Below are 14,064 nucleotides of genomic sequence, written 5' to 3' on the forward strand. Positions count from 1 at the left end.
GCACCATCAGATTCTTACAGGGCTTGTGATAAAATCATGATGGGTGACAATGCTGCCATCAGGAAATGAGTGCTAATCCCTGGAATTTCTGCTCTTTCATTTCTCTTGTCGTGCATCATTTTGTGAGGCAAAAAGTGTTTTGGCATACTGCCTGTTACGGTGCTCCAAGTAGAGAGCATGCTGGCATCTCCCACAAAGACAGCATGGTCGGGCTGCAAAGGATGCACTGGTGGCTCTGTGGTAAGCCAGCCTATGCTGTCCAGCTCGGGCTTGCCTGCACAAGGAAATTTACTAGCACGTGGATGCAGTTACAGTGGTGAAACGCCACGTGGGACAGAGCTGCTCTGAAAGGAAAGAGTCTTTTCCTGGTTTAGCTTACTCTGTAACCAGAAGGTTTTTTGTAAAATGGCCTGTGCATTCAGGGCCTCTGTGAAGCTCTCGTTAAACCTCTCCTGGAGGAAGAGATTGCAACCAGGACACCGCACAAGAAGCAGGGCACTAGCACAGGAGATTTTCTGTGTCTTCCTCGGTGTGATTCATCCTGCCCCTCTTTAATCCCTGCTCAACCCGTCCTGCTGCACTCACACAGCTCTGGCTACGTGTTCAGAGCCAGCGTGAGGGGGCGAAATGTTTGCTCGTTCCTCTCTCCAGAGATTTGCTTTAAACCTTCACCTCGAGTCCTAGGTCCGAAGCTGCCCTTGGCTGAGCTGCTGCCCGTCAGGGTGAGGGATGGGGACGGGCCCTCCCTCCCTCCCCAACAGCTGCAGGCGCCAATTGCCAGCGAGCAGCCTGGCCGCATGGTTTCGTGGCTTTTCTTCCTCTCGTTATTACTGTTCCTTCTTGTTTCTGTGATGCTGTGTGGAGGAACAACCAGACCGATTGTCTCCTCTCCGGGTGGGTGCCTGAGCATCTGCAAAGCCAGTTGGTATGGCACAGGAGTCCCTGTTTTTTCAGTGACACCAGGGGCTATTGATGGCAGGCTAGAGCTGTGCTGCTGCTGCTGCTGCTGCACAGATGCTTGCTCTTGGCCCACCTTAAAAGGACAAGATATCCCGTGGTTTAGACTGGCCATATATTGTTGGGGATGTCAGCATCTCCGTCACAGCTACCCGACCAAGCCCAGCGTCCCGCTTTGCCTGCCCCACATCCCTGCAGCCTCTCCTCAGTCAGAGCTGTGGAGCGTTGTAATTAGGACTGTTTGGAGAGGAGGTCGCTTTTCTTCTCTGTTACTCAGAAATGTTTTCCATCTGGCTGTCCCAAATGCAATCCATCTAACTCACCCCTCGGGCTTTTGGACAAGTATCACGTTCCCTCAGCACAGTGCTTGCTTAGCCATGTAGGTGATGGGACATTAACCTATAGCTTCTCCCCTTCAGGATTTTAAGTTAGCTGTGTTTGAAAGCAAAAAGAAATTAAAAAAAACAAACCCACAGAGCTACATGTTAAATTGTTTCCTCATTTTGCATCCCTCATCCCCTCTCGTATGTCTGAGGCAGCTGATGAGGTTTGTGTCCCCGGGCTGTGCTTCCCTGGGGTAGCTAGGGCTCCCCTCGGGCAGGTGTGCCTCCCCTTCCCTGGCCTGTTGGGCAGGGAGACGTATGTGATGCAGGAGCCTTCTGGTCCTGGTTCCCTCTGCCCCTCTGCTCTCTTGCCTTGTCCTCTGATCATTTGGATCTGTGTGGGCAGTGGCGGTTTTGGCAGGCAGCATGATGCCGCTCGCCTGACCCTCCCGCCTTCGTGAGACACCTCCATCCTCCCTGCTGAGGGAAGAGCCTTCAGGGCCCGCTCCTTCTGGTCCCTGGCTCTGCTCCAGCCTCCCACCCGCTCCCTTGCTTTCTCAAGGCTGTCCCCTTGCCCGGCAGGAGCTGAGCCAGTCCTGGCCTGAGGGAGAGCCATGTCAGCCAGATTAGGGGAAGGCCCATCAGCATAGGGAGAAACGGTGGGCCCTGTCCCAAGGAGTGCTGCCCCACTGCGGCTGGTGCCAGGCCGGGGAGGGGGGAATGCAAGGGACTTTCTCGGGTCGCCACTTCATCTAAGGCAAATAAACTGGAGTCAAAGCCAAGAAACACATCGGCTTCCTGGAACTCTGTGAGCCGTCCGCACAGCTGTCCCTGCTCCCTGAACACATGCAAAGCAGAGCTTATAAGGACAGACAGTATTGCTTTTGTGTCCCTCCTCAGCCAGCGGGAAGGGCGCAGGGGAGGGGATGTGCCGGGTGAGGCCCAAGTCCTGTCTTGTCCCGTGTTCCTCACCCCGCCTGCCGTTGCCATGGTTCCTTGTGTCGCCGTAGTTCCTGGTGTGTGGGGAAGCTGGGCCCAGTCCCCACACACAGCCTGATGGCTGCACAGGCAGGCAAGGATGCGGACGGAGGGGTGTTTGCAGGGGTGTACATGGGAAGGAGCATGTGTGGGGTGTCTGTTTATAGTCTCCTGTTTCATTCTGCTGTTGCTCTGACTTCATTTTTTTTGTGTGTGGCTAAAAGTGGTGCATGTGGCCCTGTGCTTGTTAAGCTGTCTTCAAATCTCAGTATCCTTTTTCGTGTGAACAAGCTGTTGAAGCTGAATGCAGTTTGGTGACAGAGGCTTCCTGGAGGCCCAGGTGCTCACCCACAAGCTGTTACGAACAGTGAGGATGAGGAACAGCTCATAGATACTTCTTGGGGGGGTGGGGGGAGTGGGCAGTGCAGGGAGGGAGAATGGCTAAGGTGTTAGGAAACCTGAAAGTTTATCAGCAGCTGTTGAGCCTAAATGCAGCCACAAGTTATTGTAGCTCTTGCGGTGCTGTGCATTTTGTGCAGCACTGCCATACTGAAGAATGGCAGCGCTGGACGGGAGCTCAGTGCAGGCTCAGCTCAAACTGCTCGGGGTGCCTACTGAGCATGCAGACAGAGGGAGACCTGGGCTTCCCTCTCGAGAGCCAGGGGGCCCTTGGGTTTTGCTTTCGCTCTCGGTGCTGGAACAGCATGTGCCACAGTTCTCCTTTCTAGCCTGGTAAGACCACAGGCTTTTATGTGAGGGCTGTTCCCACAGTGCATGCTGCTTGTGAGAGAGGCAAACGTGAGTGCCCTGTTCAAGTTAGCAAATCGAGCACAGAGCCCAGAAGACAGGTACGAATGCATTTTATATTAAGGCTGCCTGGTATCTCCATGCATTGCTGTAAACCAGTTGTGCCATATTGTGAATTTCATCCAGGAAACCCCTGCTTCATCAGTACAGCATCTCACTGTTAAGTTAGTATAGCTTCCTTGTTTTCAGAGTATTGCATCAATGTAATATCGAAGTATCATGGTCATTCAGAGTTGTTATTTGCTTAAGGCATTAACTAAGTTGAGATTCTGGTCTGCCTTATGGGAGATGCCTTTGGTTGTCTGAACCAAAGTCCTGAGGACCATTAATGGTCCATAAGGGAAAGGGGGGTGTGACTTTTAAAAAAACTAAATACACATGCATATTTCATCATGCATGCAAGGGAATAAAACAGGAGGAGCAAATATATTTGAATATTTAAAATTTAGCCTGTTAGGTGTTGTAGGAAGTATGGGGGTCCTCTTGTTCTTACTTGATGCTTTTACCCCTTCCCAGCTCCCAAAACAGAAAGTGGTCCCTACGTTAGTTTTAATGTGTGTCAGTGAGCATGTGCTTCACTTGTTTATTCTGTGTCTGGGTGTATCTATCAGTGGACATGTTATGTGAGAATAGGCATATGGATGTTGTGGATCTGTAGGGTTGTTTTAGGAAGCAAACTATTATATGTGTGCTAACATAGGTCAGACTGTTGTATTGCTGATAGCTCAGAGAGTTTGTAGCAAGATGAGCAGTCTGTCAATGCTCAGAGAGTATCTTTGTTGCTCCTTTTGTTTGCTGTCTTTTAGGGTTTGCTTGGTTTGGTTTTTTCCCTAGATGAGAACAGTAGTTACAAGTTCAAAAACTTTTGGGGTAACATTTTTCATTCTTACCAAAAGAACAACCACCACGTACACCCATGCCACTGCTGTCTTTATCCTTGTCTTCCTTTCCCTATAGGCTGCTCTGTACTGGTGCTCCAGCAGTGGTGACAGTGAGGTGATGGTGCCAGTATAATTCTCTGCCGCTGTGGTGCCGAGTCAGCACCAACACTTCAGTAGCAAGGGCAGACTTGGTATTAGAAAGGTCAGTCGGGAAAACGTTTTTCATTTGGTTTTCCTTTGCCTTGGGGCAGTGCTTTGAATAGCATTAACCCTTTTTTCTTCCCACACAACGCCTCTGCACCCTCTTTCCTTCCTGATAGCTTTGATACAAAATCATGTTCAAAATGTAGTGCAGTGTGGTTGTGCACATCTCTTGGGATGGGAGCGACCATTCGTGCTTCCGAGTGTCACCATGTGCTCTGGGAGTGAAATCTACTCCTCTGTGTAGAAGCCTAGTAGGAGACCAGTGCATCAGAAACTCTTTGGAGCGCAGTTTTACAATTCTTATGCATAATAATCTCAAGGGTAAACGGTAAACTTTTGTTTATTCAAATGCAGGATCCCTCTTTTGAAGTTACGTTCTCGTCTAAATTTGTATACTAGAAGGTCTGGCCTTCATTTAAATGATCCTTGGGGTTTTTTCTACCACTTAGAAAAAAAAAAAAAAAAAAACCCAGTGGGAAAGCCTCGAATAAGCTAATAGCATTGCTAAGATGGAAATGATGAAGAAGGCTCAGGATTCCTGGTGGGGCCTCATGGGAAAAAGTGGTTTGAAACGCATGTGTGTGGGGGTGCGCATTCCTGAAACTGTCATTTGTTTCCCCTGTTTCTCCTCCCCCCTGTGTTCTGTACTACGTACTATGGCATGTTTAATGAAACTAATAAAAGTATTTGGCTGAGAGTGTTAATCTTTCCCTGGCCCAATTAGTGCATGGCTTCTACTTTAACGTTAATGTGGATTTTTTTCGAAGGCAGAACAATGAGCAGCTTTGTGTTACACACCAGGTTTTCCCTCTCCTTGCCTGTATTATGTGTTTATTCCTATCTATTCCAAAGGGAGAGTTCATGTGCAAAGACAGTGGAGCAGTCTGGAGCAGAGGCTTGACTCAGCTCCTGGGAGCCAGGATGTGCTGCTCTGTGCTTGTGTAGCTGCCTCTCGACGGTGGCAAGTCAAGTGACTGTGACTCTGAAGACTCATCATTCTTCTCCTTTCTTCTTCCTTCCCCTGTGGTCAGTGTTCTCTTTTTTGCTTCATCCATGATGCTCTTCACCAGAAGGAGAAGCAGCTGTAACTGTTGAGAGTGGTCTTAAAAGAAGAAAATTAAATACAAATAAATAGGCATAAGCAAAGGGGGGAAGTATCTATTGATGGGCTCCGCTTTAAAATACACCAGAGTTACACTTTATCCCAAAGGAGGAAATAGGTCTAGCAAGTATCTTCCTGTACAGACTGGATGGGAAGCAACAAGGCTTTTTTTCTCTCTCTCTCTCTTTTTTTTTTTTTTTTTTTTAAAGCTCTCTGCTTTCTCAGTGACTCTCTTGTTAGCCAGTTGTGTGGGACATCAGGGGTGGGCCTGTCTGTAGCAGGATCTAAAGGCCCCTGAAGTTTCTCTGTGGGATTGAAGTTGCCCGAGTTCCGTGGTTTCAGCCATATCATCAAGTGGAGGAGGCATGTTCCTGTAGAAGAGCCAGGTCTCTTGATGTGGCTGTGCAGAGGGGGCTGCTGCAGTGTTTTGTTTGCTACCACCCCAGAACATAAATGAGCGCTCTCACCCGCTTGCTTGCTCTCTGCTTTTCCTCCCTTTCACAGAGGATGGCTGTGGCACTGGGGGTGGTTCTTCAAAGTAGAAGATGACTTGAATGCTTGTGACCCTGTTTCCTAGAGGCTTTGGTCCGATGTTGAATGCAACCTGAGGCTGTACTGTTTGCCAGCTTATTTCCTGTTTCTCGTCTTTCCTGGAGGTCTTTGTTTTCTTTTGGGGAGAGGGAGGAAGAAGGCTCCATCAGCACGACCTCCGACCAGGGGCATTTGGTGTGAGCGTTTCTGCAGGCAGCGTGACATGGGGCATCCATCTGTGCTGGTGGCTGCCTGTCTGATTCCCTGAGTTTCATCTGTGCTGTGGAAAAAACCCTACCACTTCCCCATCCTCAGTGATGCATTTATTTAAAGACAAAAAAACGGGGCGGGGGGGGAGCAGCTAGAGAAATCTCTCAGTATGTTCCTGCCTAAATGTGCTCTGCCACGGGTTTTCCCACAGGAAGGAGTGATTTGGCCCAGTATTCTTATTGTTTCTATATCCTATTGCAAATAGAAAGTTGTGCTTCTGAAATCGGTGTGTGCTGCTCATGCCGCGGTCTTTGTTTCAGCGGTGTGTTTTTGCTTCATGCAAGAGAGTAGGGAACACACCAGCAAATCAAAGCATGCTACAAAATACCTATTTTTTACAGAAACTTGAGGTGGGGTTTTTTTTTGACTGCTTCCAAAATAGGAAAATGTAGTGCACAGAAAAGCTTTAAAAACAAAAATCTGTGGCTATACATCTTTCTTTGCGTTAGGAGGGATATACATAGATTCAGAAGTAAAATGTGTGTTGGCACATAGAAATTAGGAAAGGCAGTAATAGCACAATGCATAGTTTGCTCTGAAACTGTGGCAGGAGAACGGAAGGCCAGTGGGCAGGTGTGTCTAGTCCAGGAGGTAGGTTGGTTAATGTGCGCACGTACGGCTGCCTCTTCTCTTTGTGATGAATGTTGCCCATTTTCACCGCTGCCAAAAGCAGGGCTAGGAATTCTGACTCTGGTTCTCTGGGAAGCTCCTCAGCTATCTTAAAGTTAGCTTGGCCTGACACAGGACTCTTCACACTTGGACAAAAGATTGACTTTTTCCAGGATGAATCAGTCATGACATTAGTGTTCTAGGTATTGACTGAAAGAGGAATTAATAGGTCTATTTTGGAAGGAAGAGTTGTTTTGTTTGGGGGTTTTGAAGGACTAAGGCACTTAGTTGCATTGTTTTAGCAGAAATCCCTCCAAATAATTTAAAGTGGTCCTTATTTTTGGTGGCATTAAGCAGATACAGCAAGCAAGTTAGGAAGATTTAGGCTAGTCTCCCAAATAACTCTTGTGTTTATTCTCATGGATACAACATAAGTGGTTAAAAAAAGATTGAAGGGGAGAAATTACTGTGTTGCTCCTGGATGAGATGGAGCTTTCTTAAAAACAAAGTAACAGTAAAGTTGTAACAGTTGAGGACAAACAAAGACAAACAGATAAACAGCTTCCATAATTACTGGAGTCATACAGGAGGATGGGTGCTTGGCCTCACCTTGGATCAAGAAATCCCCGTGTCTCAGGGACCACTAGTGTGATTTCTATTTAGAGGAAATGTACAAAGCAGGATAGTATAAAATTAGTCCTTCTGTCTGTTTTTGAAGAGGCAAACTGGAAAGAGTGTTTGTTAAGACGTTGATGTTACCCAGAGCCTTAGACACTGGGCTTGGTTGGGTCCTAGGTCTTGTCTCCAGACTGCGCTGGCTCTCTGTGTCGGTTCATCTGTGTGCCACTCTTAAGAGGGTCGATGCTTAAACGTAGGAAACTTGAGTCTGCTGCCTTGTCTGGCCGTGCGTGAAATGAGGAACTGCTTGACACCAGCCAGGCCCTTACCCTTTGTCTGCCTTTCCTTGTGCGCTCTAAAATGTCAGGAGTTGGGATGCCGTGGTCAGGTATTGTTTGCAAATGCTGTTCAAACAGCATTTGGAGATGTGTTACGTGACTGATTTGCATGCCATCCTCGAGAATAGGGTTTTTTTTTTTTCAAAGGAAGAAACCCAGTTGATTTAACCACAGCTTGAAGCGGATGAGCTGCTTTCTGGAAAAAAAAAAAAAAAAAAGGAAAACCTGTACGAACTTTGCTGGATGCGATTTGGAAATCTGAGGTGGTGAAATGTCTTCAGTGTGTTTGCTTCCATAATGAAATAGCTGTTTTGCTTTTGTGAGGGTATAAAGGTGTATTTCTCCATTAAAAATGTATCAGGAGTTTTTCCATGTTAAAAACAACCTTCTCCAGAGGGTATCACCGTGGGTGCATAGAAGTCTTCTCTTTCAGAGAGCTCTCCTCCTTCTCATGTGTCAATCATTCCCTGTGACCTCTAAAAATTATGTTTAACTGCCCTGTCGTTCTGTAGCCAGAACAGGCATCCTTCCTGAAACCTCAGTGATAGGATGATAAGTTTGTGGTTTCAGAAAGGGGTGTGGAGAAATTCTGTCAGCTCATGCAATGGTTGCATATGTCTTCAACTCATCTGGAAACCTTGGGCGGTGGGTAAGGAATGTGCCAAATGGTCCCAGAAACCTCGGTAGTCATTTCACCACTGCTAGAAGTTAAAAAAAGGTCACCATGAATTTGTGTATTGGAGTAAATGCTAATCCTCCAAGAAGGGAAGAGGGGAGGAGTGTGTGTATGAAACTGAATTACTTAAATTCTCTAGCTGCAGAATTTCTTCCAACTTCTTAATCAAAGGTCACGACCGTCAGTGACATGCTAGCTTGCTATCTTCCCATCCTCCTCCTCTTTTATTTTTTGGTGGCTGAGCACTGGGGACCGAGCTGGTAACGGTTTCCTTTCTTTGTTTGCCCAGGTTTTGCCACGGGCAGAGGCAGCATCACTCGCAGCCCAGCTGGGAGCCCCAGCTCCCTTGGCTGCGCTGGCACTGTTCACGCACTTTTGTTGCCAGACCAGTCAGGGGAGCCCTCAAACTGAAGGGCTGTAGTCTTATTTTGCTAAAATGGATTCCAGAAAAACTTACTCCTTTTCTCTTTTTCCCTTCTCCCTCACATAGTGCTAGAGGGTGCTGCTGAAGAAGAGGCTGAAGAGCCAGACGCTACTATACATACTACACTAAGCGAGGACGCTGGCAACAAAGAGGAGAGCCACAGTCAATCAGGGGATAAAAATGAAGGTAACTGGTTTGACTAACTCTAAGTGACTCTGTAAATTAGGTCATTGATTAAGGCTTGTAGCAGCATTTCTTACCCATCCATACCCCTTTATCTGGGTGAAGAGTGTAAGATACACTGAGCAGAAGCACTGGTGCATGCATTTCTTTCCTTATCCCTAACATTTATCTGTCTGAAAAGTATGGAATAGGTTGAACAGAAGCATGGGCACATAAATACTCTTTACTACCACTGCAGGCCTCCAAACTAAGAGTTTTCTTGGCTCCTAGTAGCTTGGCACCACATTACTTAGCTTCAAAAACCCACCTGTTTATAATGCTCAAACTTATCGTCCAAAGACAGTATTATGCAGAGATCAAATGTGCACAGACAAATGTGTTGTTCCTTGTTCATCCTCTTGTGTTACAGTGACTTTCTCACAGCATGCATTAAAATTCTGTGTTCTCCACTGGAGGTAACAGAGCAATAGACTTGCAGGGTGTTCCTGCTTGTTTGGGAGACTTCTTCTGGGGGAAAGGAGTGTTTAGTTTGAAAATCCTTTCCTTTTCAAACTCTTAAAGGGGAAAGTGGAAGGCCTTACCTGTGTTCTTGCCATGTTGAGAAACCGGAGATGAGGTTTTTTAGGTGTGTTTTGAATTTGGTACTGAGACAGGAGCATCCCTGCTATGTAAAGAATGTGATGGAGAAGTCAGAATCTGAACTGCTTTAGCTGTGGCATTAGTTGTTGATGTCACACACATGCTCCATCGACTAATATGGCTTGGTAGACCAGTAAGAAAAAATATTTACTTAGATGCCAGCTGTGGCAGTAAAGAGGCATTTTGGGGTTTATTTTGGTTTGATTTTTGCTAATTTAGGTTATTCCGTAAACTGAGCTGTCTTAAGCTATGCTGGAAAGAGAATCCAGTGCCCTACACTGTGTTGCTAATGCCTTAATTGTGCAGTTCTGCTCAAAACACGTTTGCTTGAATGGTTGTGCTTGCCAGAGCGTGCATTCATCAGTACTGCTCTGCTAGTTCGTGGTGATCACAAGGTACCACGAATAGATCCGTGCTGTACCATTTTGCAGCAAGAGAGTTTTAAGGTAAACCACTCTATAAACACCATACTGAATTAAGGTTGAAAATTAAGGTGAGGTGGCCATGTACACCTTGTCTGATGCACTCCAATATGTGAAACTTTTCCTGTCTCCAGTTATGGGTTGTAGCCTGTGCTCCATGATGATCAGACGGGGTGTGATGTGAGTTACAGGCAACTGAAAACACTGTGGTGGTTGTTTTGTTGTTTGGGGTTGGTTTTTTTTTAGATGGCCCAGTGACTCCAATGTGGTTTTCTGTTTTTAATTCCAGAGAAGCAGCTGGAAAGCTTAAACAGCTACAAGGTATCACCAAGTTCACCAAACAGTTTGGACGGAGCAGATCTGTCCTCCATTGACGCCATGATGTCAGCAGTGATGAATGTGGGGAAGATCGCTGAAAATGGCGGGAACTCTCAAAATGTCAAATCCCCCTCGAAGTCTCCTGCACCAAATCGGATTGGCAGGAGGAACCAGGTATGTAAACCCAAATGGAGGGAGGGCAAAGGGGAGACAAGCAGCTGCATGCGAAGTGATAGGACACAGCTATGTTTCTTTGATTGTTTTCCCTGGTTTTCCCTCAGCGGATACTTCTTGACGCTGTCATTGCTCCTCTGTGGATGTTTTCTGGTGGCTCTCCAGAACATAACTTTAGAAAACTGGAAGTTGAAGCGTTCTGCTTGCTTGGATTCACATGTAAAACGTTTGAGCACAAGCTCCCCTGTCATGCAGTGGTGGGCTGGTCTAGCAGATGGCACTAGTAGTGGCAAAGCCAGCTAAAAATTGACACTTCTTCCCCACTACATCCCTTCTCCACACTCTTGCATTCACCTAATCTCTTGGGGGACCAGTTAATTTAATGAAACTAGAAGAAAATAAATAGCTCAGAGGGGAACGAAACGGTGTGGCAGGGGACTTGGCTCAGCCATGGTGTTGGGATCCCTCATGAGGTGTGCATCTGCTCCCGAGGAAGATCCGTGTGATTTAAGGTCAGAGGTAGTGCTAGGACAAAATGTCCCTCAGGATGCTCAGTTCACTTGTGTGTTGTGTCAGGTGCCCTTACTTCATTGTTAATAATAACAACTGTGAAGAGCTATTGTGGAATGCTTTACACAAGTTTTGCAGAACAAATACACGTAGCTTTTATCAGGGTTTTTTTTCCATTTACCAGTTGATGGCACCAGTCAATAGCAATGCTGATCTAAACAAGTGAAAGGAGAGAGTCCCATCAGTTAAAGCTGTGATTATTTATATCCATTTTTTCTTGTGCTGGGCAGAGCCTTACTGATGAATCCCTGTGTCCGTTTGACTTTAGTGCTTGCGGTGAAGCACAGAGAAATTGTAAATGAATCAAGATGTAACACGGACCAGGGAGGTTGAGAGGCATGACTCATGTGATGTCCCTATAGTAGTTTATTAATAGCTTACCGAGTAGCTGCCCAGTTGACGGGCTTGTGACTTGTCTTGGATTTTTTTGCTTGAAAGGAATTAAAAGCCATCAGCTGTAAATGAACTTTCTTAAATATAGAGCCTGGGCAGCGCATAGGCAACTGTGTTTGTGGGATTGTGTTGTCTAGCACCTAGCTTTAAGGTTTATTTGCAGCGTTCCCACTTAGGGGGGGCTGCCCTGGTTCCTTGATTTCATCCTGTGAAGTGAGGTGCTGGAGGTCGGGCGAGTCGCGGTGGCGGTGCTGTTACACAGCTGCCCGCCGGTACACCATGTGGCTCGGCTTCAGGGAAGTGTATTAGCGTTGGTGACCTTTATTCCACCTGATATTTCAGTGGGCATCGAATCAAAGGAAGCTGGAGAGTAAATGTGACGGGATTAAGAGGGATTCTTACAGCATAAAAATAAACAAATACATTGAAAACATAGTAAATAGCCTATTTGTCTTTAGGCTGAAAGATCGTTATCACCAGAGGGGCCAAATGGCGACATTACTGAGAACATAGAAGTGAGATGTGATATATTAAGTGGGTATCAGTCTGGTTAGCAACCTTTAATGTAGCAAATTTCCACTTCCAGCATAGCAGAATGAAAGCACTGAATTGTTTCAATGTGTAGTAGCACACAGATCTCAGTTTCTGATCAGAATGTGCCCCTTATTATAATTTCAAGGATAATAAGAGTTAGCTAGTTTTCGGGGACTGACTGCTGTTTCCCATGAGTTCGCAGCAAAAGATTTTGCCCTGAACCTTTGCCACAAAGCCTGTGGTTCTCTTTATAATCCTGACTTTTTATCTTGGCTCTAGTCTACCCAGAGTCTAATGAACATGTTCTCACATCAACCTGCATCCATTTTAGCTTCTCATTGGCTTTGATCTTGAAGAAAATGAAAAAGTGTGACAAAGGTGTTTCTTTGAGTTAGACAAAACCAAATAGACCTAATGCACAACTCCAGAAGCATTTGCCATCAGTACAGTGCAGAGCAGTGGTGCCAGGTTGACTGACTGAAGAGAGAGTAGCTAACAAATTAGCTGCTAATTTTATCTTTCAGTTCAGGAAGTGTGTTTTTACCAGCCTGGCTCTGGTGGGTAGCTGAGTGCTATGTTGTAAATGTGTGAGTGGGGGAGCTTTTACAGTAGGGATGCTAATGTTTTTTGGTCTGGATTGGGTCAGTCAGCAGCATTCCTGTTGTAGCTACCCTGGATTTGCTTGAGCTGTGTTACGGTATGCGGCATGTACCCTGTGTGACCACTGGAGAAAGTTTGGGTTTTAGTTAATTATAAACCCCAGATTCAACACTAATCAGCTCTGGCTGAGCTATAGTGTGTTTCTGATCTTTGCTTCAAGGTGAACCAGTAATTACTCTATCTTCTGTTAATTTCTCTTGATTTGAAGAGCAGGCAGTGTGGAAGGCAGGCTTTGAAACAATCAAGTGCATCATGTAGAACTGCAGCCCTCCTTTATGGGGGAGGGGACACACACACACACACACAAAAAGTAGTAGGTTGATAATTTCATAGAAATACCCTGGGGATTAAACACCATCTAGACTGTCAGCACAGCTGCAGGGATTTTCCTCACAGCACAGTGTGTTTGTTCTCTGTCCTGAGCCAACTTTAACAGGGTTGCAGTCTAATTGGAGCAGTACATTACTCCACAGGCAGGTTGCATGTAGTAAAATTAAAGTTCTATAAGTAGGAAGGAATGACCATGTGTCAATTATCTGTTTGTATATAAAAGGGGGGTGGGGAGCAATGGGATAATGAGTTTTAATTTTGTTGCAGTGTTCATACTGCACAACGACAGCCATTCTTGCTTGTTTTCTAATGTTTTGCAAGGAACAGTATGTTAGGCCTGTGTGCGTGGCCTACAGTAGTTCCTTTAGGTGGTAAAGGCCTGGAAGAAAAAGATGTACAGGAGAAACAGTAGGGCATAGGAGAGTAGGATGGAGTGCCTAATCCTTTCAGACCCGATCCTTTCAGAAGTGAAGTCACGAGTTTTGTTTACTTCAGGCAGAATGGGAAAATAGCTCTTCATCTTTGTCCACAGGTCACTGAGGTTAATAGAAAAATTAAAATGGCCCTACTTTTGAAAACACAGTGTTAGATTTTAATAGGGCACTGTCTAGAATGATTCCCCAAATCATGTAGGAGGGAATATTGCTTTATTGAGACTTTGTAAAATATTTCTTGAACACTGTGTCAGCATCTTCTCTCCTGACATGCCAGAGAATTTCTCACAAAAGCTTGGGTTAGTCATTCTCAGTGTTCTCCACAAATGCCTGTGTCCGACAAGCTGGAAGTGATTGCTCCTGAGTTGATGGCTTTTGGAGTGGCAGTGGGGGACAAGAGTTGTGTGGAGAGAGGAGAAGTGCAGGTACACTCATACCCATCAACCCCCTCCCAACTGAAGAGCTACTGAGGGCAGGTTGGGGTTTTTTTTGCTTGTTTTCCTGGTTTTACTAATGAAACTTAAAATAGCCCACAGAGAGGTTCAGTAGAACATGTCCTTTTAGCATAAACACTGCACTTTACCATCAGCCATGCAGAGGTGGGTTTTGTATTCTTCCTGTCACCAGAAGTGTAACAGGCAGTGATCTATCCAGCCAGCGAAGATTTGCTTCGTTCTACAGAAAAATGA

The 14,064-nt window shown here is 45.9% G+C and overlaps 1 protein-coding gene across 1 annotated transcript in view; it reads left to right on the top strand.

The window, feature by feature from the left end:
• The window catches only part of RREB1 (ras responsive element binding protein 1), a gene marked incomplete at its 5' end in the record, with an annotated part of 121,531 nt that overhangs the window by 47,755 nt on the left and 59,712 nt on the right, over window positions 1-14,064 (top strand). The window contains 2 exons of the mRNA XM_084279841.1: window positions 8,785-8,904; window positions 10,252-10,454. Of these exons, the coding sequence (XP_084135967.1) occupies window positions 8,785-8,904; window positions 10,252-10,454 (323 nt within the window). The remainder of the gene's footprint in view (window positions 1-8,784; window positions 8,905-10,251; window positions 10,455-14,064) is intronic.

Source organism: Gallinula chloropus (genome assembly GCF_964237585.1).
Source record: "Gallinula chloropus genome assembly, chromosome: 2".
NCBI lineage: Eukaryota > Metazoa > Chordata > Aves > Gruiformes > Rallidae > Gallinula > Gallinula chloropus.